Source organism: Selaginella moellendorffii, unplaced genomic scaffold, assembly GCF_000143415.4.
Source record: "Selaginella moellendorffii unplaced genomic scaffold, v1.0 SELMOscaffold_133, whole genome shotgun sequence".
Classification (NCBI taxonomy): Eukaryota; Viridiplantae; Streptophyta; class Lycopodiopsida; order Selaginellales; family Selaginellaceae; genus Selaginella; species Selaginella moellendorffii.
Genome location: NW_003314394.1, coordinates 294,462 through 317,137, shown reverse-complemented (window position 1 = coordinate 317,137; position 22,676 = coordinate 294,462). Strand labels below are relative to the sequence as shown.

The following is a 22,676-nucleotide window of genomic DNA, read 5'->3' as shown; positions in this document are numbered from 1 at the left end:
AAAGAGCTTCCATCACCTTAATTTATATTGTTTGTTAAAGCTTGGAAGAAAGATGGCGATGGCTGCCGCGAGGATTTTCCTCGTTCTGGCTCTTGTTCTTGCAATCTTCTCATCGGGAACGAGAGCAAGGTCTCCGGCTGCAGATGAAGATTTTGTGAGAGCAGTGGGAGAATTGGCCGCTGCGAAAAGATTCACGAAGTTCCTCTCGTCTATCGATCTACTGGCTCACCTCCGGGAGCTTGACGAGGTGACCATCTTTGTTCCAAACGACGGTGCCTTCTCTTTCGCTCCAGACCTCACGGGGGATGAGCTCTCCAAGATCGTCAGGTACCACATCCTTCCAAGGTACCACTCGTACAGCGCTCTCAGCGAGATGGAGTTTCCGGTGTCCACTGTGGCCTCGGGCAAGGACTCCAGCGCCTACCAGCTCATGGAGATCAATGGGGACTTGATCGCCAGCGGGCAGAACTACGCCGAGATTTCCAGCGTCGTCTTCGATCGCAAGGCTTCGGTGGTGGTGTATGAGATTGACAATGTGCTGATTCCTTTGGAGCACGCCCATGACAGTTGCCAGGAGCACGCTGCCGCGCCATCACCATCACCGCTGGTAGCACCATTGCCGCCCCCTACCCAGGTACCACCATCGTCATCACCATTGCCATCGCCATCACCATCACCAGCCCCTACTGAGGCATCCTTTCCACCATTACCATCATCATCACCATCGCCCGCTCCTATTGAGGTATCCCTTCCACAATCACCATTGCCACCCCCTACCACACCATTACCACTGCCATCATCATCGCCATTGCCAGTGTCATTGCCGGAGGTATCCTTTCCACCTCGCCCTACCGAGGCATCGCCTCCCCCTCCTCCACCATTGGCGTTTAGTGGATCATCAAGCCCTAAGCTATTGTCTTGGCTCGTATATGTTGCGGCATTGCTAGCTCTGGTATGTTAAGATACATTTTGATCGAAAAAACCAAAAGCTTAAAATTAGTGACCTAAAGTAGAAAATAAGTTTATTTTGTTCGTATATAAATCTACTAAAATATCGGTTTACTTTATTAATAGCAAACTTGAATGTATTTATTAATATTTAACCGTTCTTAAACAAAACTTTGGTTTACTCGTTTCTAATTTCAAAAGGTTAAGTTTTTTTTAAGTTTTCACGATTTGACACACATAGAAATGTCCACGCCCGCGACGTCCATGGCATTACACACCCATTCCGGAACATCTCCTTTTGGATACTAAACATCAAAACTTTAATCACGTATCTCAATCAACGTGAAACTAGAAAGCTCTACCTGTTTTTGCAAGAAATCTTGTACAAACCTGCGAGCATTGGAGAAAACAACCATGACGCTAGAAGTTTAAGAGACCACTTACTCTGGAAATCGACCCTCGAGAATGGAGGTATGGAGATCATTGCTAAGCTGCCAGTAGCAAAGTATAAAACCCCAGAAAGAGTTTCACCATGATCTTACCCGCATCATGTAAAAAACATTGTGATAGGAAACCAGCTGGGATCCCATGGCTTCTTTCGTCACCAGAGTGTGAATGTACGCTCGTGTGTAGTTCTTGCAAACCTTGACAAAGCAAACTCACAAAAGAATGCATGAATCTTTCTTTGTTTCTTTGCGTACCATGCAGGAGCAAGAAGCGTCGATCGGTCGAGTGTCCGTCGCCATTGAAGCGTGTTTGAGCTTTAAAACACCCTGCCAAGAGTTGTTGAAGCTCCTGTTAGAACACGGCGAAGAAACGAAGAGAACAAAATTCCAACCTCGGGGACTAGAGCAGTGCCGAAACGAGCAGTTCTCGTTGGGTAGACGCAATCGTACATGTCCGCTCCAAGAGCACTACACACAACAATGTCGAGTGGAAATCCAACACCCTGAAAACCAATCCAAGGAAGAAACTTTAGAAAACTATCCATCCTCGCTTTATTGTTTCGAAGAAAAAAACAGTAGAGAATACCATTACGTAGCGAGGCTTGTCATCTGGAAGACCCGCAGTGCACTGCGCTACAACTCTCCAAAACGAGTCCTTTTCTTCTCCACCTGCGAGCCCACCAATGGCATATCTGTGCACGGCGTCAAGAGAGAACAAAACAAACCAGAGTTTTTGATGGAATTCAAGGACTGTACCCTGGCAAATTTCGCTCCACCATGCCTTTTACGCATATATCCCTGAAAATAGAAAGACAAAACCCAAAAGAAAGAGCCACACTTGGAAAAACTTTGCTTTTTTTCTTGCCTGAGATGTGGATCGAGACCTCCTTGTACTATTCCGAATAGATTTTGATCCCTTGGCCTTGAATGCGCTGTAATCTCGCGACAAGAATCATGTAAGTTTTATTCAATCTCGATAAACTGATCGAGGAGATACCAGATATGCAGCGATCGATCCACCGGAGAGTCCGATACATCGCTTCCTCGACGCGAGGGCCCGTTATAGTTGTCTTGACAACGTCGTCGAGAGCCATGATCACATCGGCTCCAATCTTGTTCTACGTAGAATTTTTCCAGTCGTGAAAATGAATCATCCATGAAAGAGAAGAAAAAACGAGAATCCAAACCTGTATCCTTATAGACTCTTCGGGTGTGAGGAGCATTTGCTTGCCATCCACAGGCGACTGCAACCATTTTCACCTTCTTTCGTTAGAATCCATCCAAAAAACATGTAAAGAAATACCTGAAACGTCACTCCCTCTTCAGTGATGTCTGCCAAGTGTAGAAGTGATACCTATTTCGCAAGAAAAAAAATTCACAAAAACGTTTTTCGAGCAGAAAAATAAAAACGCTGGACTCACCATTTGAAAGCCACCGGAATCCGTGAGCAAGCCCCGTTGCCAGTTCATAAACTCGTGAAGGCCTCCCACAGCATCCAGCAATTCCGCTCCAGGTCTCAAAGCGAGATGATAAGTGTTTCCCAAAACAATTTGGCAGCCAAGCTCTTCCAGCTGACCGCTAGTGAGACCCTTTATCGAGCCTGGCACCCCCAAGAAAAAAAAAAGTAAGAAAAAAAAAAAAAAACCAAGTTTTATAAGAAGAGAAAACCAAAGATGTTCTCGACCTTGAGTTCCAACTGGCATGAACATCGGAGTGAGGCATTCGTAATGTGGAAGCGTGAGTTTTGCTGCGCGAGCTCGCTTATATCTTGCCAATACCTGAACAAAAACAAATTTCTTTCGCCTGTAAGAATCACACACACACAAAAGACGCACAAAAACGAAGAAAAAAACCGCTTGCCTCGAATTTAAGAGCGCACATTTTCATTCCAGCGCTCGCTGCTGCTCCTGCGACGCCAAACCAAGAACAAATCCCTACCCCGCGAAGAAGCAAAAAAAAAAAAAAAAACGCGTCAGGAGTTTGCATTCCTGGACCATCGTCTTGACCAGAAACAAGCAGAAAAACGCCACAGAAAAAATCGCGCACGAGATTTCCCATAAACCCTAATCCAACAGAAATCAAATCTAATGCCCACCTCGCCAAATTTTTTTCCACTCCACACGACCGGCGCCTCGACGAGGACGCTCCTCTGTTTTGCTCCACTTCTTGGAGCGGTCACCGGGAGCAGCCGGTCGCCAGCTCACGTGGCAAGAATCTAGACGCGTTTGCTCACCGGACAAGCCCGTTTGCCCTAAAAGTGCAGCCACGTGCTCCAGACTTTTCGGAGTGGCGGCGGCTAGGGCTTTAGATTCTGTTTTTTTATACACACATTGTATACAGTACAAAATATTTATACAGTACAATCTACGTATAAAACACAAAAGGAAGAAAAGAATGCGTTAGACGAGATCAGCGATGGCGTCTTCAATGAGCTCGTTGAAGAAAGAATTTTCTATCTGTTGGCAGACGTTTGCGAATCCACTCTCGGCTTCCACCCAATCTTTTCTCCTCTCCTTTTGGAGCTCGCCATTGATCATCGACTCGAGACTCTGCTCCCCGGATCGCTGTAAGCTGTGATGCTCGGACATGGAGCTCCAAACTTCGTGTAGCAGCTTTTCTTCTCGTCTCCTGCCACTGTCACTGAGCTTTGGGATCATTGGCTGCGCGGACAAAATCTCGTTGGCGAAGTCGAAGATGAGCCACCTGTTGATGGCGCGCGAGTGGATCTTCATTGCATCGATGGCGCTGTCTTGGCTGCTTTGATCTCGACTGTATTCGTCTTCCAGTTTCTCGAAGACAGTGGAGTCGAGCTTGGTGCCGAGTTCTTGGATCCTGCTGGACGCTGTCGCCGCGGCCGCCAGCTTTCTCACGTAGATCAAGTCGTGTTGTCGGCCAGGAGAACAAGAAAGTTCCTGTGATGGCGGAGGTTTACACTCTTCGTGCTGTGGCTCTGCCTGGACAATTCTTTGCAGAGCTTGCGACGTTTGGGAACCTGTCACACGAAGATAAGTTAGTCCGTGGCAACGTGTTCACTAAAGCAAAGAAAAAAAATTATTAGAGTAGCTCACTAGTGGCAGGCTTGGACATCGATCTGTCCTCCTGGTGGGCGACGTCATGATCATGCTCGTCCTCATCAAGTAGATCCAGGACAGACACTGGGCTGGTGCTATCCGCAAAACTTTTCAATCCGTGCTTGGAAGTTACGCTTGAAGAATCCTGAAAAGACAGGAGTAAGACACAAGACTGGCGAGAGAAGGAGATTGCTCACCGGTTCGTTTTTTGTTGGTGTTATAGTTATGCAGTCCTCGTCCGCGATCTCAGCAACTAATTGATGTTTAACAAGGTGACAGTGTCCTTTTTGTGGTTCAAGCCAGACGTCAGCCAAGTTCTTGGTGTCATCTCCTCCATCGGGCTTCGGTTTTGAAGACTTTAGCTTTGATTTCCTCTCAGCTGTTGCTCTGTCGCATTTTCCGTTGGCAATTTCCCTCGAGTCGTGTGGTTTTGGAGGCTTAACTGCGTTGTTACTTTTCTGTCTCGGGGGCCTGGGGGACTCGTCCAAAGAAACGGTAGATCTCGGACTAGGATTTCTCGGGCTTGCATCTAGAGAGTTCAATTCCCTGTGTCTGGCAGTGTTTCTCGGAGAACTTGACTTGGATTTCCTTTCCGTCACTGGTTTCTGAGCCTTCGCACTAGCATTCTTTGTAGAGTTGGTGTCATCCCTGGATCCAGAATTTCTAGAAAGACGCTTTGATCTCGGTGACACAGATTCAGGCTTCCTCTTATCCAAGTCTGTCACTCTTGTGACATTTTTCCTTGCACTAGCGTCTAGATCACCAGAAAACTCGGACTCTGGCTGGCTCAAACTCCGCGAATGCCTGCTTCTTGGTGTATCGTCCGACTTATCAAAACTTCTGCTAGGTGATCGCTGTGGTGACCCGGATTCCACCTTCGAATAGAATGTTTTTGCAACTTCCTTCGATATACTCTCCTTGATCTTCTTCGCAATCAGCTTAGCAATGTCCTTCCTGTCCTTGACCGTTTGCTTTTCCTGCTTCGATTCTCGTTCTCGTTGATCTTCCTGCTTTGATTCTCGGTCTCGTTGATCGGTTCTCTTCCTTGGTTTCAGCACCACTATACTAGACACCTCGTGTTTTTCATCCCGACTCGTTAGAAGCCTGCCGCTGTCACCATTCAGCACCTTGGACTGCTCTTTCATCAGAGGACGAGGACTTGACTGACCGCTCAGAAAACGAGGAATCCTTCCCGTCGGCAACTTGTTTTCCCGTTTACTTTCCCGTGTCGACGAAGCAGAATCGTTTCTCTGTGAGATGGCCTCCAAAGCTCCCGAGCTCCGAAAATACTTCTCGAAAAACTGCCTATTTGCCTGTAAGAGTTCCACCGCGTCCAAAAACTCGCTTGAATCGCTAAGTCCCTTGCGAGGCTGCTGCTGCTGCCTTTCCACACCAGCCTTACCCTGCGCCATCTGCTGCTTGGCTTCCTTGAGCTCGTCCAAAACTCTCATGTGCTTGGCCAGGAGCTGCCGGTTGAGCTCGTCGAGCTGTATGGATTGCAAGCACTCGGCCCCCTGGAGTACCGCTCGCACCTCACGCACATCTTTATGCCGGTCGTCAAAGGCTTCATCAAAACTCCTCGACTTCTGAGATCTCGTGACCCCTCCATTCAGCCGCTTCCCTGACACTGTGATATCTACCAGTGTGTTGGAATCCGGCACACGCTTTTCCAACAACACCACGGCCTTTTCCTTCTTCCCTGTCGTAGCTGGCTCCGCCGGAAGAGCCTCCAAACCCATCAGCCTGGCCACCACACTGGGAGTCCTGTTCCTACTCGACATCTCCTTGGTTGCTCCTTCTTCCGGGGTGGTCTTTACGTTTGCTCCAAAGAGTGACTTGAGTTTCGCCATGGTAGTAGTCTTCCTTCCTGGGCCATGGAAGCAAGCCGCTAAGTAAAAGAAGAAACTCCAACTCCAAGCATAGCTTACCTCTAGGAATCGCTAGAGACTATGATGGCTGCTACGAGCTCTCGCGGCCAATCCACTCCTATACAGTTTTGGAGAAGAGCATTGATTCAGACCACGCTGTAGTGTAACGCAGATTTCTTGTACCTCGAAATTCTCACTAGTCGCCGTCGAAGCATCAGGAATGCGTGTGTAGCGCCTCTCGCTCCAGGCACGAAACGCATGCCCCGCCTTTGGCCTTGCCAGTGGAATTCTCGCCTCACGTACAGCGAAATCCAGCGAGGTCTTTGAGAATCACACCATTTTCTTGCGCAGTACCAGGCGCCAGGACCTGCATTCCGCGATGCAAGGAGAGATTTCGGATCATCGGCGGGAGAGGAAAGGATCCTTGCTCACCTCGTATCTTTCTCACGCATCGCAATGGCGGCCGCCACGATCGAATTGACACCGAGCACGAACCCTACCAGGGGTTTCTTTCTCTTTCGTCGCGCTCTCCAAACAGAGAAGAAGAAGAGCCTCTCTCTCACCTCTAAAGCCTTTCACTTCCCTCCCTCGGCGACGAAACTGTCGGCCGTCCATTTCACTCGCATCGACGGTCACCATCTCGACTCGTGGCCCAATCCCCGAGCGCCGGCAAGCCCAGCCGTCCGATATCTACAACCAACGGCGCCGATCCCACGCGGTGGGCCCCGTCGCAAAACGTGGCGCCAGGTCACGCCGCATTTTCCTGGCTTAACCATTCCGTTAAGAAAAGAATATCCTCCAGTTAGAATGTTTGAAAAAAACAACGAATATTTTTTCACCTGGTGAGGAAAAAATAGTGTTTTGACATTCATGTGGCGCGAATTAATGTGTCTTTGTTTGATCTGCGGCAGTAAAGTTAGCTCTACATTCCTTTAAAAGCAGCAATTCAAGCGACCAAACTTACGCTCAATCAATCAAGCTCGCTCGATCGCTGGCGCGTCCAAATCTCGCAAGATCTGCGAAAAACTCTCCCGTGAAGCCAAAGAACACTTGAGTGATCTTCTTTTCTTGCCTGTGTCGTTGGTTGCTTTGCTCCTCCATTTTGCTTTCGGCCACTGTGTCCCTTTCATGTCAAGAACAACTTCCATCGCTTAGCGACTAAACAAAGGGCCCTGCAACACGCAGTGACATGTCATGGCACGATTCCAGACATTCGTTCCTTGCTAGAAACAGAGCGAGCGGAAAGAAAAGATAGAAAAACAAAGTACCTTGGGTGGAAGAGAAGAGGAGGAATTCGTTGTTTTGGCTGGGAGCGGGAATGTTTCTCCCAAGTACTCGCTTCTCCTGTACGTTCGGCAGCAAAAAAAACGCGTCAAAGTCACAACATAAATTCCCACGAAAGTGAATTTATTATTTCATGTTAAGATCTTACCAGTGAAGAGTGAGAAGCGAGCATTCAAACTCAGCGTCTTGAAGAGAAAGCTTTCACGCATGGCTTTGTTCGGGCTTTTGATTAATCTGATGGTGATGGCTTTGACAGTCCGGACAGGAGCTCGTGAGCTAGCTGCAGTTGAGGAGGCTCGTCAGATAACAGACATAACGCACGCTCTTCGACAAGATTTACCCGTGTGGGATTCCAAGGAGGGACTCGGAAAGGTTGTAAGTCTCGTCGCAAGTATCGTCAATGGATCCCTTGTCAATGTCTCGGAACTCAAGCTCATCGTGCACACTGGAACACATGTTGATTCGCCAAGCCATTTTCTCCAGAAGGATTTCCTGAATGGAGTCGACACCACCAACAGTCTCAAGCTTGACATCCTCACTGGTACACAGCCAGTTAGTTTTTCTTAAACCAAGCATTTTGTTACCAGGACTTGTGCTTGTGGTGGAGACACCGAAGGATCAAAACATAACAGCCGAGGTTGTCAAGAACGTCGTCCCCTCTGGAGTTGAGCGCGTGCTATTCAGAACACTGAATACAGAACGGTTAGCTCTCCAAGAAAAATGAATTGAGAGGAGAATCTGATAGTAAGCCATAATCCCAGGAGGCTCATGTGGAAGCGAGAGTTCACGTCGGATTTCACCGCACTGACCAAAGACGGAGCAGAATGGATAGCTCAGAACACATCCCTTAAGCTCATCGGTACGTTCCGTTTGGTGCTTCTTTGTTCTCACGCGCATATATACAGGACTCGACTACCTTTCCGTCGGAGTTTACAACGAGCCGGATGCGACGCACAAGCCCCTCCTGAGCAAGGTGAGTTGAGTTAGCCTGCTTTATCAATGCTGCAATATATGTTTACCTTACAGGGAGTCGTACTCGTGGAAGGATTGAACTTGGACAACGTTCAATCCGGTTTCTATACGCTGAATTGCCTTCCAGCAGCATTAATCGGCTCTGATGGCTCGCCTACTAGATGCATAGTAACTAAATAACAAAACGAAGAATGTAAATAGAAAGCGTTGAATCGGTATTTCCCGAGGCTCGCCTTACAGACGTTTTCCTTTACAGTAGTTTACGTATGGAGCATAGTTTTGCTGCCATTTCTCAAAGTCCATTTGCAAGCGCTCCAAGGCCCCAAACGTTGACGGTTCAAATTCATCTGTCAGCAGGGAAAGAAAATCAAAATAAGAATATCGACTGAGAGCAGACGAACCTGATTTGAGTCGCCCGAAAACTTTCGACGACCCAGCTTCTCCTCCAACTAGTTCTTGTGATCCAACATAAATCTGGGATTTCATGCTGCCAGTGCTCGATGACGATGATGCTCCAGAATCTGAGTGCTTTGAGTGGAATAGTAACTGCTGGGACAAATTGAAGCTTGCATCTTCACCTTGACCAAGAGACACAATTGGTTCTTCCTGTTTCTTTCTTAAGCTGGATGTTACTGTTTCAACCGCGTCACAGGCAGCTTGGAAGCTCTCTTTTGTTGCCTTTCTGTTGCCTTCCTTAGCCTGAATTTCCAGAAGCACCGGCAACGGAACTGGAACCGGAGTTTCTTGCATTTCCAAATATTTCAGCGGTGGTCGAAGATAAGGTGTTCTATCAGTAACATCAATATATCCTGTGACGTTTGACGGCATCTTTGCTGCGTGTAGTGCTAGATCTTTTGATAGACCCATGAGCAGTACCTTAAACGATATCTCATGGCTTGAAAATCGTCAAGACACACAAAGAAGAAGCCAGGAAAAAGAAAAAGGATACTTCGAGAGAAAGACTTCAACGTCCGACAAAACCTTGTATATGCGATCCTGGTAGTCTTCCACAGGGTCCATCACTGTTGCCTTCAGCCCTGCAAATCACCGCAATTCCAGTCAAAACTAGTACAAGCACAGTCCCATAGTATACGTTTGCTTTCATGAGATGACCCCAAAGCCGCAAGACAATCCAGTCCGTGTTTCACGTCTGCAAAGAAAAACAGCGTCAGAAAACACAACGCTTCAGAAGCTAGTCATACAGTTGAGCATAGCTGGGAAAGAGCAATTTTTCATAACAAGCTTCTTCTTGTTCTTAGCTGCATATATCATGGTTAGAGGAGAAAAACCATGAAACAATTCAAACCCACCTATTAAACGATCAGGATACTCGCACAACTTAGTGCTCTTTTCTCTCTTCAAGGTCTTGGAAGCGATATAAGGTTGATTCAGAATGTCACCTGTACCCGTAAGTTGCAACAAGCTGAAACCAGTCTTTGCCCCAGGCAGAACCGCAACTCCAGACAGGCTTTCAATATAGCTGTCCTGCGTTCCAGTGGAAAGAGAATCATAAAGTGCCGTCATGGATAGTTTCCGAGGACGAGAAGTGAAAATCTTAGACGGAAGATCCCACGCACAGTACGCTTCCTCTATCTCACGAAATCTGGAACTTGCTCCTGACACGATTGCAGTAGATGGCGCTTGAGGACCATAGCAGAATGCTCGAACATCACCAGACCGAAAGCTCGCAGCCAGAATAACTCTTCCTGCACGACATAATCATCAAAACTCACGTTACCTGCAAACTCATTACCTGCGCCATTATCTTCCTCAGGCCGGAGCCATGACAGAGGATGCATAGACAAATATCCGGGAGAATCGTCGTGCATTGAGTGTTCCCACTACAGAATGAAAAAGGGAAAAATCAAGAATCAGGCTAGCAGAAAGTAGAAGATACAAACCTGAAGTAGTGGCATTCTTGGCCTGCGAATGTCGAAGAGCATGATATGTTCCATAGTTGCAGCAGCAAAATGATAACCACGATCCTCAGGGCGCACTATAGCTACGAAGCGATCCTGTTCGCAGCGCCTCTGATGGCAGTAATTTTTGCTGTTTCCAACAGTACCAAGTAGAGTAGTCGCGTTGCCATGTCTTAAGTCGGATAAAAGAATGTCCTCTGCGTTCGCTATGACAAGCAGCTTCGGATGCCAACCATACTCGACTCGCCACCAGCTCCGCCTGAGATTCCAAATCTCGGCAACCACAGCCTTTGGAAACTTAGCAGCGCCACTTCCGTCGGCCGTTGCAGCCTCGACCATGCGCGCCTGTACTACAAAGTTCGCTCGTAGATTGTTTGTAGACTGTTTAGTGGAGTGCACATTGTAAACGAAAACCTCCCCAGACTCCAGGACAGTTGCAAGTTCTCCCTCGATATAAGGACTCCAGACCACCTGCGGAAGCCGCATCGTGATCCACCATCATGAAACACAAAATGAAAAGCTTACATGAGATACACCCTGGCGGTAAGTCGTCACTGAGCGTGAAGCAAAGCATACACGATCTTCCTGTAAACTCCTGATCAAGCTATCGAAGCCCAAAAAAAAAAAAAAAAAAAGTTACTTCTCTTAGAACGTTCATAACATGTACTTGATGCTGAGTCCTAGCTACTAGGATGTTCTCATCTACACTTGAATTCGAAATCTTCATCGCTGATAACTGAAACCGAAGTAAAGAAGAGAACGAGAGAAAGAGGTAACAAGTACCTGGCGGATGGGATGATTCAATGTTGGTGAGACTGACATTCTCACGCCACCGAGCCACTCACTGTCCGGCTCGTCCTCTTGCTTTTTTAGAGGACACAAGCGACCAGCGGGATCACGCTCGCAAAGTATGCTTCCTATACTGTTGAAGTTCTCACCAACGGGAAATGTGAGCTGGAGCTTTCCATCTTGACACTGCACACACACACACACACACACACACACACACACACACACACACACAGGAGAAGAAGAAGAATAATCAAATGAGAGAACAAGAGTAAGAAACTTAGAACACACTTGCATACACTCCAGTCTGTTTCCAAAAATGTTGTTACTGTCGTGGATCATAGCAACCTTCGCAGCTGTGTCCTCCTGGACGAGCCCGTGGAGGAGAGAATCGGGGGTGTAGCCGATCGATGCGTCCTCCTCCGCGTAGCGTGATTGCTGCGGACAAAACAAGCGCACAATGAGAAAAATCCAGCATTGGGGTCGAAATTTTCGAGAAACCTTCTCAAGGGGAGGAATCGGATGATCAAAGAGATGTAGCTTACACCCCGTCGACAGTATTTGTTGAGGCTCTCCCACGGAATCAAACAGCAGAGGCCCGCCTGTAGAAGACGATCGATCAATCAGAGCTGGAAATATCGCTAGATCGAGCTTACGATCGGCGCCGGCTCGCAAATGTGGCGCTCGAAACACCGCGCCAATGCACCACGGCGGTGCCGGTCCCTGGAAGAGATCCGCCATCGCTGCCCAAAAACCCTAAACCTCGAGAGTAGAGGCAAAGGTATATTCCCGATTTGATTGGAAGGGCTAGGTTTTTTCGTTTTCCATCGCCATGGATGTGCTGTGGGCCGTGGCGATCTTGGCGATCCTCTTCTACCTCTGCCGCCTCCTCATGCTGCTCATCCCGCCCGTGGTGCCCGAGATCGTGGTTGATACCTCCGACGGTAAGCGCGATTCGATTGATTCCTTTCTCGCATCGATCAAGGGATTTTCTTGGCGCAGTGATGCTGGGCAAGGGCGGGGACGACGATAGCTATATCTATGTAAGCTACATTCTCATGTGTGTGGAGTGAGCTAGGAAGCAGCGAGAAGGAAAGGTCTTGATCTGGAAAAATGTCTTTCAGGTGGCTAGAAGGAGGAGTGGCGACGAGGATACTGTGCAGTGTTACGATCCGGCTACCATGAAGTACCTCGGCCAGTTACCTGCATTGAATTTCGATGAGGTGAGCGAGCTGGGAAATTTCTTTGCGCATTTTTCTCATGTTCTTCTTCTTTTTCTTCTCTTGGTTTTGGAGTTGTCCAGGTTAGTGATCACGTCGCCAGAGCCCGAGAAGCTCAGAAGAAATGGGCTCGGAGTAGCTTTGAGAAGCGACGACAGCTACTGAGAATTTTGCTCAAGTACACCATCGATCATCAAGAGCTCATTTGTGAGTAAGTGGCTTGCGTACAATGATGTGCTTATACGAGTTTGTTTTTCGCATTTCAGAGTGTCAGCAAGAGATTCTGGAAAAACTCTAGTTGATGCTGCGCTGGGGGAGATTTTGACAACTTGTGAGAAGATAAGCTGGCTCGTTGGCCAAGGCGAGCAATGGCTTCAGCCGGAATACAGGCTCGTAAAGCTCTTCATGTTGTTTTTCTTTTTCTTCTAACATTTTCGTTTTTCTTTTCTTAGATCTGCTGGAAGAATGATGCTTCACAAGACTGCAAGAGTAGAGTACTCACCTATTGGCGTCATCGGGGCCATCGTTCCATGGAACTATCCATTTCATAACATTTTAAATCCCATGGTCTCTGCAGTGTTCGCTGGCAATGCTATTGTTATTAAGGTATGATCGATCTCTTCTCTTCGATGGCTGCTAAACGTTTAACTTGCAAAGGTCTCAGAGCATGCAAGCTGGTCGGCGTTTTTCTATTCTCGAATTATCAAAGCTGCTCTTCGTGCCGCGGGAGCACCCGCTGATCTTGTTCATGTCATCACAGGGTACGCGAATTCTTCTATACTCTTGCATTTATCTTGAAGAAGTCTGGCAGATACGGTGAAACTGGAAAAGCGCTTGTTAGTCTTGTGGACAAATTGATATTCGTTGGCTCAACAGCCGTCGGGAAAATGGTAGCTGTTTGAGTTTTCTATCTGGTCATTTATGTTGTATCGATGCAGGTGATGGAACAAGCTGCTAAAACATTAACTCCTGTGGTTTTGGAGCTCGGTGGAAAAGATCCTTTTATCGTCTGTGAAGACGCAGATGTTTTACAGGCAAGTTTTCTGTTGGCTAAGTTTTTCTGTTGAAACTCGAATGTTTTTTTCGAATTTGTCCAGGTTGCTCAGATAGCTGCAAGAGCGGCTCTGCAGTCAAGCGGCCAAAACTGTGCCGGTGCCGAGAGATTTTACATTCATGCTCAAATTTACCAGCAGTTTGTGGATGAAGTAGTAAGAATCGTGAGAACAGTCCGAATGGTAAGTGAGGTTTTGTAATCTCGACTCTCGAATCGTTCGAACTCTCTTCTTACAGGGGCCACCTCTAGAGGGTCTGTTTGACATGGGAGCAGTGTGCATACAAGAACACACTGATCGCTTGCAAGCTTTGGTAAATGACGCTGTTACTAAAGGTGCCGAGATTGCAGTTCGTGGAGATCTGGTTCTCCCAGATTTTGGGAACTCTGTCGTTGGACAGTTTTATCCTCCGACTGTTCTCTTGAATGTCAATCACTCAATGCGCTTGATGCAAGAAGAGGTATGCAGCTTTGTTATCCTTTTCATTTCCAAGTGATTTACATATGTGAAGCTCTGTCTAGATCTTTGGTCCAATAATTCCCATCATGAAGTTCCACAGCGACGAGGAAGCTATCACTTTGGCAAATGACTCCAACTTTGGACTAGGATGCTCGGTTTTCTCGGCCAACAAGGAGCGAGCTGTTGCTATTGCTTCGAAAATCTACTGTGGAATGGCGGCTATCAACGATTTTGCAGTAACTTATATGTGCCAGGTACTCTAAACTTTTCTTCGTCCATTTTGTAAAGCACCAGGATTGCCTCTTCTGCAGTCTCTTCCTTTTGGAGGTGTGAAGAACAGCGGTTTTGGAAAGTTTGCCGGCGTTGAAGGGCTTCGAGGCTGCTGTCTGGTGAAATCTATCGCCGAGGATCGATTTTCCTTTTTCAAGACAGTGATTCCCAAGCCACTTCAGGTAAGAAAACCTCACTTTTCCTTCACTGTGTAGTAATCATCCTCGTCTTCGCTGTGGCAGTATCCCGTAGCGGAGAATGCTTTTCAGTTTGAGGAGGCTCTGGTAAGAATGTTTTACGGGCTTACAGTCGTGGAAAAGTTCCAGGGCCTCGTCAACCTGGTGAAAATCTTTACAGAACAAAAGGACGTAAAAAAGACATTGTAAAAAACGTATAGTACAAATTGTTGACAATTACCATGACTTATAAAGATTCAAGAAGCCTGAAGGAAATCCTTTACTGTTGCTGGTGTTCAAAAACAAATATGAGTACATGGTCATGGTTGTGATATTTGCTATTGTGTGATCAAAGACAAAGATAAAGACATAGTCATGGCAGTGATATTTGTTATTGGGTGTGTGATGTTGTAATTAACTTCAAAAAAGGATGAAAACTTTTATTGCAAAATTGTCAAATTTTATAGCTGGTTGATTTTTCTTGCAAGGGTCTGCCCAACACCAAGCATCGATGGGTTATTTTGAAGAGCTGAAGTGAAAGTTGGAGATGGTACTATACTTTTCCATTTTCCATGCATTATATAATAATATACACTAATTATTTAATTATCCAACTTTCTTGTAAGTAACTCTCTCATGAATACGCAGGCAAACACAAAGCAGCAGTAAACTCTGTCCCAGTGCCCGGGCATACTCGGCTCATTCTTACAATAATCATTCGTCTTGAAACTCTTATCAAGATGCTTATGAATGGATCTCACTGCTGCCTCGATAGCACTCTCTTGCTGCAGCCATTCGGATAATTGAATGGCTCTCTCTTTGACCTGAAAATAAACCTGGTTATAACAATAATTTTGAAAAACAGCAAAGAAAAATCGAGCAATACTTCAGGCTTGATCAAGTAGAGAATAGACTGGACCATTGTCTGCAGGGAGATTTGAGATATGTGGATCGGTGCTGGTCCAGCCCCATTTGAATGAACAATTTCACCCCAGAGCTCTTGATCACTACATGCATGGACCACTGCTGTTGGACACTGCACAATATATTTGCCAAGGTCGTAATTCAGAAGAAGAAAATGAGTCCACAATTTTGTTACCCCAGCCCTGAGGCTTGCAGCAACTGTGCCAACGCCTCCGTGGTTGATGACTCCAGAACAGCGAGGAAACAGCCAGTCGTGAGGAATTTCATCCAGCACGTAAATGTGGTCTGGGAATTCAGCTGCAAGGAGGATGCAGAAATTCAATCGACTAGTGATATAATGAACATGACTTGGTGTACTTGATTCACCACCCAGTCCAGCCCAGCCCTTGGAAATGATCCCTCTTTGGCCGGTCAGTTTGAGAGCTTCTATGATGATTTCTGTTGTGCGCTCTGGATCCTGCATAGGCTAATCAATAGAGCATGGTTTTGATGAGGTTAGTTCAGAATGAAAACGTTTCCAAGTTTTTCATCTCACCAAGCTGCCAAACCCGATATGTATGGGAGGTTGCCCGGATTCTAGCCAACTGAGAAGCCCCAAAGGTGGTTTGAAATCGTGTGCTTGATCCAAGAAGCAAAATCCAGTCACATCCACGTTCTCGCCCCAGTCTGATCACAGACAACAGATCAATTTCATGAATCAAGATTCATTCCCACCTTTAGGCTTGGAGGTGTGGACTCCATGTGTACGTCGCGGACACATTGGAGTCTATGAAGCTGCTCAAAAGTGGAAGCGGATCGAGCTTGAGCTGGTCTTTGCGTAGTTTGTTCAACAAGGAGCCAGAACTCAGCCACATAAACACATCCACTAGCTTGTATGTCATCTGTATGCAGCCAGAAAGCAAAACCAAATCTGAAAGAAATTCTTTCAGTGTTTACCTTATTATCCAGTCCTTTGATACGAAGACATGGGTGAAGAATCTCACTGGTTGGCCTGTTACAAGGGGTTGAGCTTTCAACATAAGAATGAAAGCCTTACAACTTACGTCCAGGGGATTGCAGATATCAAATGGAATGGAACATTGAGATACTCAGCAATGTGCACATGACCTGCAGCAACATCATTACAAAAGCTTAAGTTGCTGCAAAGATATAAACAAAATACCGTATGCCATTGGGTTTGCTAGTATGGCTTGTGCTCGGAACGAGGGATTCAGAATGCTAGGCTCAGTGCACGCTGGCAGCACTGAGTTGATGATCGCTCTTAGCTGCTTCCTGTAAATGGAGATGCGGCTGAAACGCAAGGGAAGAATGCATCCGTTGTTCTCTGCCATGTGTAGATGAAATCAATGTCAGAGAAGGATTTAAGCATCAAGCGAAGTACATTGGACAAGTATCTTTGGATCTCCACCCAAGGGATAGAAGTCAAGGCCGCCCTCAATCACCAGATTCCTGAAGTCCACATGTGTTGCTACTCTGATTCGATGGTTGTACTTCTGTTTACAAATGCAGTGATATTAAGATCGAATTGAACTTCTCGACTAGTACTTACTCGCTGCATATGCCTTGCGATGGCAACAATCGGCTGCACATCTCCCCGGCTGCCTACTATGAGAATTGCTATTTCCAAAGGTCTCATCTTTTCACCCAGTGCTTGCTCTATAATCCAGGCAACTCCTTTCTTGAAGTCATGCTAGGTACTTAAGATCTGCCCTATGCTTGGCACATCTGTTTCGTGTTTCTCTTCAACACCCAATAGGACGCAACTTACATGACTGTCATTTACTTTAAAATTATTATTTAAGTCTGAATCTATCATATAAATGTTATAAAAGAAAAATAGAAAGTATTCTTCAAATACCTTTTGTAGTTTTAGGTTTATCCTGTTGATGTTGACAATTATCATGACTTCTAAAGATTTAATATGTAAATGGCGAAAAACAAATTAAAACTCCAATTTACTTCAAGAACTGATAAATTAGTTCTTGCATATAAGATAAAAGAGAATTTAGCTATATAAGTATAAATATAAATATGATTGAGATTCGTTGATATGCAATAAGAATAACCTTATGTTTATTTAAATTTTTGAAAACTATTTAACTTTGAGCCGTTTGATTGAGCACAACTATAGTATCCATTGATTTGATTATTAAATCTACCATTAGAATTGGCAAAAAATCAAATATATGCCACCAAAAAGCTTAAATGATTTTTATGTTACTTTTGCTTGTTTTGAGTTAATTTCTTTAGAATATAGGATAACGGAACTATAAAGAATATTAAATTTATTTTTCTGCCTTAAGAAAAAACAAAGTTAAAGAGAAAGATCAAATAACATTCATAATGAATACATTCTTCTTCCTCTGTTGTCACATGGAAAAGTAATGTATGTTATTTGATTGAGGAAAACCATATTATTCATTGATTTAATTATTAAATCTAGTCCATTTATTTATTATGTATATGTACTAAATATCCCACTGAAAAGCATATTATAAAATATTATATATTTTTTGCTTGTTTTGGGTTTAACATTAAGTTAAGTTCTTTATACTATAGAAGACATCTTCAAGCATACTAAATTTATTTTTCTGCTTTAAGAAGTGATCCTAAAACAAAGTCAAAGAGAAAGATTGAACTTACATGTTATGGAAAAGTGGAAAATTTTACAATTTCTATTTTAAAATGGCAAACCCCTAATATTAATGGTCTTTATGGTGTTGGATAAGTTCATTTCGCTGAAGCACCATTCATGCATAATGGCCTTGTTGTGGGTAGCATGTCTCCCTGGCGTTTTTTTAAATGTGACAAATAAATCAACCAGCTATAAAAATCCTGATTATTTTAAATGAAACAAACTACAACTGAAATTTGACGACTACACAACAGCATTGTGATTCTCCTTTTAACCCAGCTTTAAGTTTAGAACTATCTTCCTCAAGTGACTTTGAGCCAGAAAGTTATGAGAAGCAGCAGAAGCAAGAAGATAGCTTTGCCTGCAGCTCATGAAGCCTGAGAAAACAAAAGGTAGAAAAGAGAAAGAATTTTAGGGCAGGTTGTACGGTTTAGGGTAATGCGGTGCTTTGGATGCGATCCAGATGGAGCGCCGCGGGGAGAGGTGGCCGTCAGACGCTTCTGGGAGTCGATCCCGTCTGCAACTACAGCTCCATGTGTATGTATTGTGCCAAGGAAAGCCGTCACGCCTGCCGTCATAGTGTCCAGAGTTCCCGGCCCCCAGACCTACAAGCGGCGAGTGCAGATAGAGCTTGACACCGTCACGTTGCAGCGGGGGACCGCCTTTCTACACTCAAAGAAAAATAAGCTGATTGTCCGGAGAGTCTATCTCGACTTCGCTTCTCTGGCGATAAACATTCTCTTGGGCAAAGTGAAAGGTCGCAGAGGCAACGTCGACAACTTCATCGTCGCGGGAACACCGGGCACGGGAAAGACTTACTTTGGGTATTACTTACTCATGCAGCTGAGGAACCATCCGGCGTTTGTTAACAGGGAGCTCATTTGGGAAGAGTCTACCATCGATGGTCCTGGCCTGAGCTTTTTCTTTCGAGGCAACGAAGTGGTGGAAGGCGTCGTGGGAGCATTTGACTCGCGGCGCACGGAAGACACAGTCTTCCTCTGCAATGGGCCGCTTCTGAGGCCACAGCATACTCTCAGCCAAGTCGTCATGTTCTCGTCCAACAAGGACGAAGCGAAGTTCACGAGGCAATTTATCAAGGATACTGTCTGTGCAGTCGTTTACATGCCTCTGTGGGATCTAGGCGAACTGGCTCTCCTGTACGCATCTGCTGGCCTGATGAACAATCCTGGGGATTTCACGTCGCTGAAAGGACTGTTTGACTTTTGGGGTGGATCTGCCCGGGCCGTGTTTGACACCTTCGACGATCCAGATTACGTCTCTCGGTTTGAGACTGCTTTGCGAAATGCGAGGAATCATAAAGACCTGGACATTGTGATGGCTTTGAGACAGGACAGGGACAACAGCAGCTACATCTTCCATCTGAGGCCTTTGGACCCGGCATATAGAACGGCAGCTGTGGTTTATGCATCTTCCCACGTAAAGAAGACGCTGGAGGCCGCTAGAAAAATGGAGAGTTTCAGACAGCTAATGGACTACATCAAGGATAACAAGTTCATCATGGACAACGCTGTTTTGGTGGGCCGGAAGTTTGAGTACCTCGTACATTGCCTTTTGGCGTCCACAGGGGTGAAGAAGCTCGAGTTTCGTTCGAGAAGATTGGTCCACACTCAAGATACTTGCAGTGGAGGCAGCAACTTGAAGTTTGATTTCAACGGCAACGTTACTCTCTTCCGCAAGCTCAGGGATATATCAGGCAATCTAGGATATTACGTGCCCGATTACCCGTCGTACCCTTGCTACGATGCTGTGGGAATACTGCGTGACGGATCTGCGTTACTTCTCCAGATTACTCGGAACGTCAGACACGATGCGCTAATGCAGTACGTTGAGGATGCCATGGAAAAGTTCAACGGGAAAGTTCAGTTCCTCTATCTAGTTCCAGATGAGATGTTTGATACGTATCCGCCCCAGAGATTGATGTGGGGACAGACACAGATGACCTGGCCTTGTGAAGTGAGCGTCGTGGGCATTCCAGCGGACTTTCCTGTCAACATTATGCATCAAATTCCATTGTTTGGTGATGGTAAGCTTTTCAGCTCATTTCAGTTAGCTTTGCATGTGTTTGTTTCACTGCAGAGGAGACCCGTGATAGTTCAGACGGCAGTAAGCGTCCGATTGGTGCCGACGCGACCGACCATGGTGTGTGTGTTTATCGTTTGTTTATTTGATTTTGTGTATTTGCACAGGTGGAGCTGCTAAACGTCCTGCCACTGATGGAACCAAGCGTTTGGCTGATGATGGTAAGCATTGTTCATCTTATTTCACACAGTCATTGTAGTTTTGCAGCTGGACCGAGTGAGATATCTACGTAATACCAAGCGTTTGGCTGATGACGGTAAGCATTGTGCATCTTATTTCATATGGACCTCATTGTTGTTTTGCAGCTCAAATTTTGGAATGTTTTAGAATCATGTTTGAATTTTAGTGCGAACGGTTTACTATGCATTTTAGGCACTTCAAACGACTAGCCTGAAGAAAATTGCTGCTTGGCGTCAGGAAGAACCGCTGTGGAGAACAGACTGATCGAAAGCGTCTGGACGCTCGAGGAGCTTTGTGGTACACTACGAAGGTGGACATCTTTTACCACTGGGACATTCGTGACGGCTTGCTCGAGATGCAATAGCATGTGAAAAGAAATCTTTGTTTCTTGTATTTTGTGCTATGGACACAGACTGGAATTCATGGTCAAAAGGTAGAAACTTATATCCGATCGACGAAGAAAATCTCGTGAGCTTCGCATCATGATTTCGAGTGCAAATGCATCCGAGTTCTCTGGCTTGACGCCGAATGGACACGCCAATCCTTTCCGCCAATCCTTTCTGGACCTCATCTGCAGTCGAGCACGAATGTTGGCGTTGGGGAAGTACTGTTTTTCCAAGATCTTAAAAATTCCCTTTCTTGCTACCAGAGAAGAGGAAAGTGAGAGACCAGGCAGAAAGACATTGTGGCCTTATTTTCCTTTCTCCTAAGCCCTCCCCTCCTCTCCTTGGGCAGGAGCATGAGAAAATGAGGGTAGCCGTGTGGCCACACTAGCGGTAGCTGTTGTCACCATGCCTCAGGCTCACGAGGACAGTAGTGACAAGGTTTTTGAGACAGATCTGAAACGCCTAAGGAGGGGCTAGGGTTTATGACGAATGAAATGCCGCGCCAACGCCTTTGCGAATGTAGGGCTGGGATTCCATCGATCGTGTTATGGCGTGAGGAGGGATTTCTTCAGCGAGGTAAGCGGTCCAAACGTGTTCACCTTCCTTGAAGCGTGCAGCACGGCGAGAGAGGTCGAGCTTGGCAGGAGAATTCACGCTGCCGGGATTGGAGATCTTTCTAGCACCGCTGCCTGGGCATGTGCTCGAGCTGTGGAAGCATGGCGGAGGCTCTCATGATCTTTGAGAGCTTGGCAAATCCAGGCTTGGCTCTGTGGAACTCTCTGGTGATGGGATACACAAAGAAACAGGGATAGCAAGCTGGATTTGGAGTTTTTCTTCGCGATGGATCCATTCCACTTGCAACTGTCCCCACATCATCCTCTGCATCAGGTACTCGTCAAACATCTCATCCGGAACTAGATAAACGAATTTTGCACTCTTTCCAAACTTCACCACCGTGTCTTGGACGTGCTGCAGCAGTGTGTCATGGCTGGCTCTTTGAACCATCACAGGAAAACCATCACGAGGCACTCCCACAGCATTGTAGCAAGAACTTAGTGAGCTTAGAGAATCCTTGGAAATGCAGTATCCCGACTTCTTGGTAATGAATAATGATATCCCTGATCTTCTGGAAGAGCACAACATTGCTACCAAAGTTGAATCTCTCAAAGCCAACCACAGCACCTGGATCCAACTGCCAAGTTGAGCTTCTTCACCTCTCGTGATGCCAAGAGGCAATGCACAAGGTATGCAAACTTTCAGCTGACAGTACTAGTATTATCGAAGATGAGCTTGTTGTCCTTGATGTAATCCACTTGATGTTCGAAGGTTTCAGTCTCCGTACCGATCCCCAGCATCTTCTTGATGTACGCGGACACAGACATACTGCCACCTTGTACTCCAGATCCAAAGGCTTGAGATGAAAGATATGGCTGAAACGTTTTGGTTCTCATTTGAAAGCTCCAGTGATGTTTAAACGCTTCTCTTTCCTGGCTTCAAGCAAAGCATCCTGGAATTGACATAACCAATCCAGATTATCAGCTCTGTCTAGCACCGCTTGGGGGAATTCACCCCAAAAACCAAACAGTTGCTCGACTGCAGTGACATCTCTGGGGCTGTTCAACAATCCAGTGGAAGTGTATAGCAGCGTAAGCTCGCAAAGGTCTTAGGATGGCATGCAACCAATCACTGCGTTGCCATTCTCTCTTGTGAACTTCTTTGTAGCTGAAGGTGTGCTATAGTTGAAAAGGACCATTGTAGATATAGACAGTGTCTTCAAACTTTTGTTCGACTGTAGTACACTTTCAACCACGCAATTGTGTTCTCTTCCGACTGGGATGAAATCAAGTACTCAAGATATTTTTGTGGGAGAGAATGGCAACATGATGATCCTTTGTATGCTGCTGTGGGACATTTGCAAGCTCCTGCTACTATATGTGGCTACTGTACTGATGACATGCCCTGGAAATTTCACTGCAG

General features: G+C 46.0%; 8 protein-coding genes across 15 annotated transcripts; 4 read left to right on the top strand and 4 right to left on the bottom strand.

Moving 5' to 3' along the window:
• The first annotated feature begins 21 nt into the window (after window positions 1-21).
• LOC112343106 (fasciclin-like arabinogalactan protein 8) lies at window positions 22-961 on the top strand. Its single transcript, XM_024666027.1, has one exon. The coding sequence runs from the start codon at window positions 53-55 to the stop codon at window positions 959-961; it is 909 nt and encodes a 302-aa protein (XP_024521795.1). The 5' UTR covers window positions 22-52.
• A 176-nt stretch (window positions 962-1,137) lies between these two features.
• On the bottom strand, window positions 1,138-3,378 carry LOC9661519 (queuine tRNA-ribosyltransferase catalytic subunit 1). Its single transcript, XM_024666035.1, has 15 exons — window positions 3,255-3,378; window positions 3,079-3,172; window positions 2,816-2,994; window positions 2,698-2,748; window positions 2,582-2,638; window positions 2,392-2,512; window positions 2,260-2,326; window positions 2,151-2,192; window positions 1,981-2,086; window positions 1,787-1,897; window positions 1,650-1,721; window positions 1,491-1,592; window positions 1,393-1,439; window positions 1,311-1,338; window positions 1,138-1,253 (listed from the first exon to the last, which is right to left on the bottom strand). The coding sequence occupies exons 1-15, from the start codon at window positions 3,279-3,281 to the stop codon at window positions 1,170-1,172; spliced, it is 1,188 nt and encodes a 395-aa protein (XP_024521803.1). The 5' UTR covers window positions 3,282-3,378; the 3' UTR covers window positions 1,138-1,169.
• A 319-nt stretch (window positions 3,379-3,697) lies between these two features.
• Window positions 3,698-8,072, bottom strand: LOC9661537 (DNA ligase 1). Of its 2 annotated transcripts, XM_024665998.1 has the most exons (11): window positions 7,958-8,072; window positions 7,766-7,897; window positions 7,602-7,677; window positions 7,298-7,505; window positions 7,173-7,235; window positions 6,766-7,096; window positions 6,517-6,700; window positions 6,394-6,451; window positions 4,663-6,332; window positions 4,463-4,610; window positions 3,698-4,386 (listed from the first exon to the last, which is right to left on the bottom strand). In XM_024665998.1, exons 9-11 carry the CDS (start codon window positions 6,313-6,315, stop codon window positions 3,794-3,796), a joined length of 2,394 nt encoding a protein of 797 aa, XP_024521766.1. In that variant the 5' UTR covers window positions 6,316-6,332; window positions 6,394-6,451; window positions 6,517-6,700; window positions 6,766-7,096; window positions 7,173-7,235; window positions 7,298-7,505; window positions 7,602-7,677; window positions 7,766-7,897; window positions 7,958-8,072; the 3' UTR covers window positions 3,698-3,793. The 2 variants fall into 2 exon arrangements, with proteins under 2 accessions (XP_024521766.1, XP_002992333.1); XM_002992287.2 differs by having other exon boundaries at window positions 4,663-6,328; window positions 6,766-7,235.
• Window positions 7,825-8,783, top strand: LOC9661518 (kynurenine formamidase). Its single transcript, XM_002992306.2, has 5 exons — window positions 7,825-8,158; window positions 8,205-8,319; window positions 8,379-8,476; window positions 8,523-8,590; window positions 8,644-8,783. Exons 1-5 carry the CDS (start codon window positions 7,825-7,827, stop codon window positions 8,767-8,769), a joined length of 741 nt encoding a protein of 246 aa, XP_002992352.2. The 3' UTR covers window positions 8,770-8,783.
• Window positions 8,782-12,083, bottom strand: LOC9661536. The gene is made up of 14 exons (XM_002992286.2): window positions 11,954-12,083; window positions 11,799-11,899; window positions 11,589-11,735; window positions 11,292-11,483; window positions 11,149-11,244; window positions 11,034-11,093; window positions 10,491-10,979; window positions 10,343-10,430; window positions 9,900-10,295; window positions 9,792-9,848; window positions 9,683-9,739; window positions 9,539-9,626; window positions 8,991-9,484; window positions 8,782-8,936 (listed from the first exon to the last, which is right to left on the bottom strand). The coding sequence occupies exons 1-14, from the start codon at window positions 12,036-12,038 to the stop codon at window positions 8,824-8,826; spliced, it is 2,463 nt and encodes an 820-aa protein (XP_002992332.1). The 5' UTR covers window positions 12,039-12,083; the 3' UTR covers window positions 8,782-8,823.
• A 4-nt stretch (window positions 12,084-12,087) lies between these two features.
• LOC9661517 (aldehyde dehydrogenase 22A1) lies at window positions 12,088-14,750 on the top strand. 2 transcript variants are annotated; one of them, XM_024666000.1, is made up of 14 exons: window positions 12,088-12,241; window positions 12,300-12,340; window positions 12,422-12,520; window positions 12,601-12,728; window positions 12,784-12,906; window positions 12,970-13,123; window positions 13,175-13,278; window positions 13,329-13,407; window positions 13,456-13,551; window positions 13,615-13,745; window positions 13,807-14,029; window positions 14,091-14,282; window positions 14,340-14,480; window positions 14,541-14,750. In XM_024666000.1, the coding sequence occupies exons 1-14, from the start codon at window positions 12,130-12,132 to the stop codon at window positions 14,682-14,684; spliced, it is 1,767 nt and encodes a 588-aa protein (XP_024521768.1). In that variant the 5' UTR covers window positions 12,088-12,129; the 3' UTR covers window positions 14,685-14,750. The 2 variants fall into 2 exon arrangements, with proteins under 2 accessions (XP_024521768.1, XP_024521767.1); XM_024665999.1 differs by having other exon boundaries at window positions 13,615-13,752; window positions 13,808-14,029.
• A 304-nt stretch (window positions 14,751-15,054) lies between these two features.
• On the bottom strand, window positions 15,055-16,716 carry LOC9661535 (sterol 3-beta-glucosyltransferase UGT80A2). Of its 3 annotated transcripts, XM_024666018.1 has the most exons (9): window positions 16,561-16,716; window positions 16,442-16,505; window positions 16,335-16,389; window positions 16,113-16,279; window positions 15,934-16,064; window positions 15,756-15,864; window positions 15,574-15,695; window positions 15,361-15,510; window positions 15,055-15,298 (listed from the first exon to the last, which is right to left on the bottom strand). In XM_024666018.1, the coding sequence occupies exons 4-9, from the start codon at window positions 16,156-16,158 to the stop codon at window positions 15,077-15,079; spliced, it is 780 nt and encodes a 259-aa protein (XP_024521786.1). In that variant the 5' UTR covers window positions 16,159-16,279; window positions 16,335-16,389; window positions 16,442-16,505; window positions 16,561-16,716; the 3' UTR covers window positions 15,055-15,076. The 3 variants fall into 3 exon arrangements, with proteins under 3 accessions (XP_024521786.1, XP_024521784.1, XP_024521785.1); XM_024666016.1 differs by having other exon boundaries at window positions 15,361-15,695; XM_024666017.1 differs by having other exon boundaries at window positions 15,361-15,695; window positions 15,756-15,855.
• Window positions 16,717-18,450: 1,734 nt separating this feature from the next.
• LOC9661516 lies at window positions 18,451-21,826 on the top strand. Of its 4 annotated transcripts, none has more exons than XR_002991171.1 (5): window positions 18,451-20,193; window positions 20,241-20,294; window positions 20,341-20,389; window positions 20,551-21,587; window positions 21,678-21,826. XR_002991171.1 is itself a non-coding variant. In XM_024666031.1 (5 exons), the coding sequence occupies exons 1-4, from the start codon at window positions 18,472-18,474 to the stop codon at window positions 20,364-20,366; spliced, it is 1,749 nt and encodes a 582-aa protein (XP_024521799.1). In that variant the 5' UTR covers window positions 18,451-18,471; the 3' UTR covers window positions 20,367-20,389; window positions 20,439-20,499. The 4 variants fall into 4 exon arrangements, 2 of the variants coding, with proteins under 2 accessions (XP_024521799.1, XP_024521798.1); XR_002991170.1 differs by having other exon boundaries at window positions 21,675-21,826; XM_024666031.1 differs by lacking the exons at window positions 20,551-21,587; window positions 21,678-21,826 and adding an exon at window positions 20,439-20,499 and having other exon boundaries at window positions 18,451-20,077; window positions 20,131-20,193.
• The last annotated feature ends 850 nt before the right edge of the window (window positions 21,827-22,676 follow it).

Bases quoted from the DNA above. Each gene is read 5' to 3' on its own strand.
- LOC112343106 (XM_024666027.1), top strand. From the start codon at position 53: ATGGCGATGGCTGCCGCGAGGATTTTCCTCGTTCTGGCTCTTGTTCTT.
- LOC9661519 (XM_024666035.1), bottom strand. From the start codon at position 3,281: ATGAAAATGTGCGCTCTTAAATTCGAG. The intron at 1,722-1,786 runs GTTGGAATTTTG...AACTCTTGGCAG, and splicing joins GCACTGCTCTAGTCCCCGAG to GGTGTTTTAAAGCTCAAACA. The intron at 1,254-1,310 runs GTAGAGCTTTCT...TTTGATGTTTAG, and splicing joins AAGATTTCTTGCAAAAACAG to TATCCAAAAGGAGATGTTCC.
- LOC9661537 (XM_002992287.2), bottom strand. From the start codon at position 6,315: ATGGCGAAACTCAAGTCACTCTTTGGAGCAAACGTAAAGACCACCCCG. The intron at 4,611-4,662 runs GTGAGCAATCTC...CTGTCTTTTCAG, and splicing joins CACCAACAAAAAACGAACCG to GATTCTTCAAGCGTAACTTC. The intron at 4,387-4,462 runs GTGAGCTACTCT...TTCGTGTGACAG, and splicing joins GATGTCCAAGCCTGCCACTA to GTTCCCAAACGTCGCAAGCT.
- LOC9661518 (XM_002992306.2), top strand. From the start codon at position 7,825: ATGGCTTTGTTCGGGCTTTTGATTAATCTGATGGTGATGGCTTTGACA. The intron at 8,320-8,378 runs GTTAGCTCTCCA...CCATAATCCCAG, and splicing joins AGAACACTGAATACAGAACG to GAGGCTCATGTGGAAGCGAG. The intron at 8,477-8,522 runs GTACGTTCCGTT...GCATATATACAG, and splicing joins CACATCCCTTAAGCTCATCG to GACTCGACTACCTTTCCGTC.
- LOC9661536 (XM_002992286.2), bottom strand. From the start codon at position 12,038: ATGGCGGATCTCTTCCAGGGACCGGCACCGCCGTGGTGCATTGGCGCG. The intron at 11,245-11,291 runs GTACTTGTTACC...CTTCGGTTTCAG, and splicing joins TGAATCATCCCATCCGCCAG to TTATCAGCGATGAAGATTTC. The intron at 9,740-9,791 runs GTATGACTAGCT...TTTTCTTTGCAG, and splicing joins TTTCCCAGCTATGCTCAACT to ACGTGAAACACGGACTGGAT.
- LOC9661517 (XM_024665999.1), top strand. From the start codon at position 12,130: ATGGATGTGCTGTGGGCCGTGGCGATCTTGGCGATCCTCTTCTACCTC. The intron at 13,753-13,807 runs GTAAGTGAGGTT...CTCTTCTTACAG, and splicing joins TCGTGAGAACAGTCCGAATG to GGGCCACCTCTAGAGGGTCT. The intron at 14,030-14,090 runs GTATGCAGCTTT...AGCTCTGTCTAG, and splicing joins TGCGCTTGATGCAAGAAGAG to ATCTTTGGTCCAATAATTCC.
- LOC9661535 (XM_024666016.1), bottom strand. From the start codon at position 16,158: ATGTGTCCGCGACGTACACATGGAGTCCACACCTCCAAGCCTAAAG. The intron at 15,865-15,933 runs GTGAGATGAAAA...TCTATTGATTAG, and splicing joins ATATCGGGTTTGGCAGCTTG to CCTATGCAGGATCCAGAGCG. The intron at 15,299-15,360 runs GTATTGCTCGAT...GTTTATTTTCAG, and splicing joins TCTACTTGATCAAGCCTGAA to GTCAAAGAGAGAGCCATTCA.
- LOC9661516 (XM_024666030.1), top strand. From the start codon at position 18,472: ATGCGGTGCTTTGGATGCGATCCAGATGGAGCGCCGCGGGGAGAGGTG. The intron at 20,194-20,240 runs GTGTGTGTGTTT...GTATTTGCACAG, and splicing joins TGCCGACGCGACCGACCATG to GTGGAGCTGCTAAACGTCCT. The intron at 20,390-20,438 runs GTAAGCATTGTG...GTTGTTTTGCAG, and splicing joins CAAGCGTTTGGCTGATGACG to CTCAAATTTTGGAATGTTTT.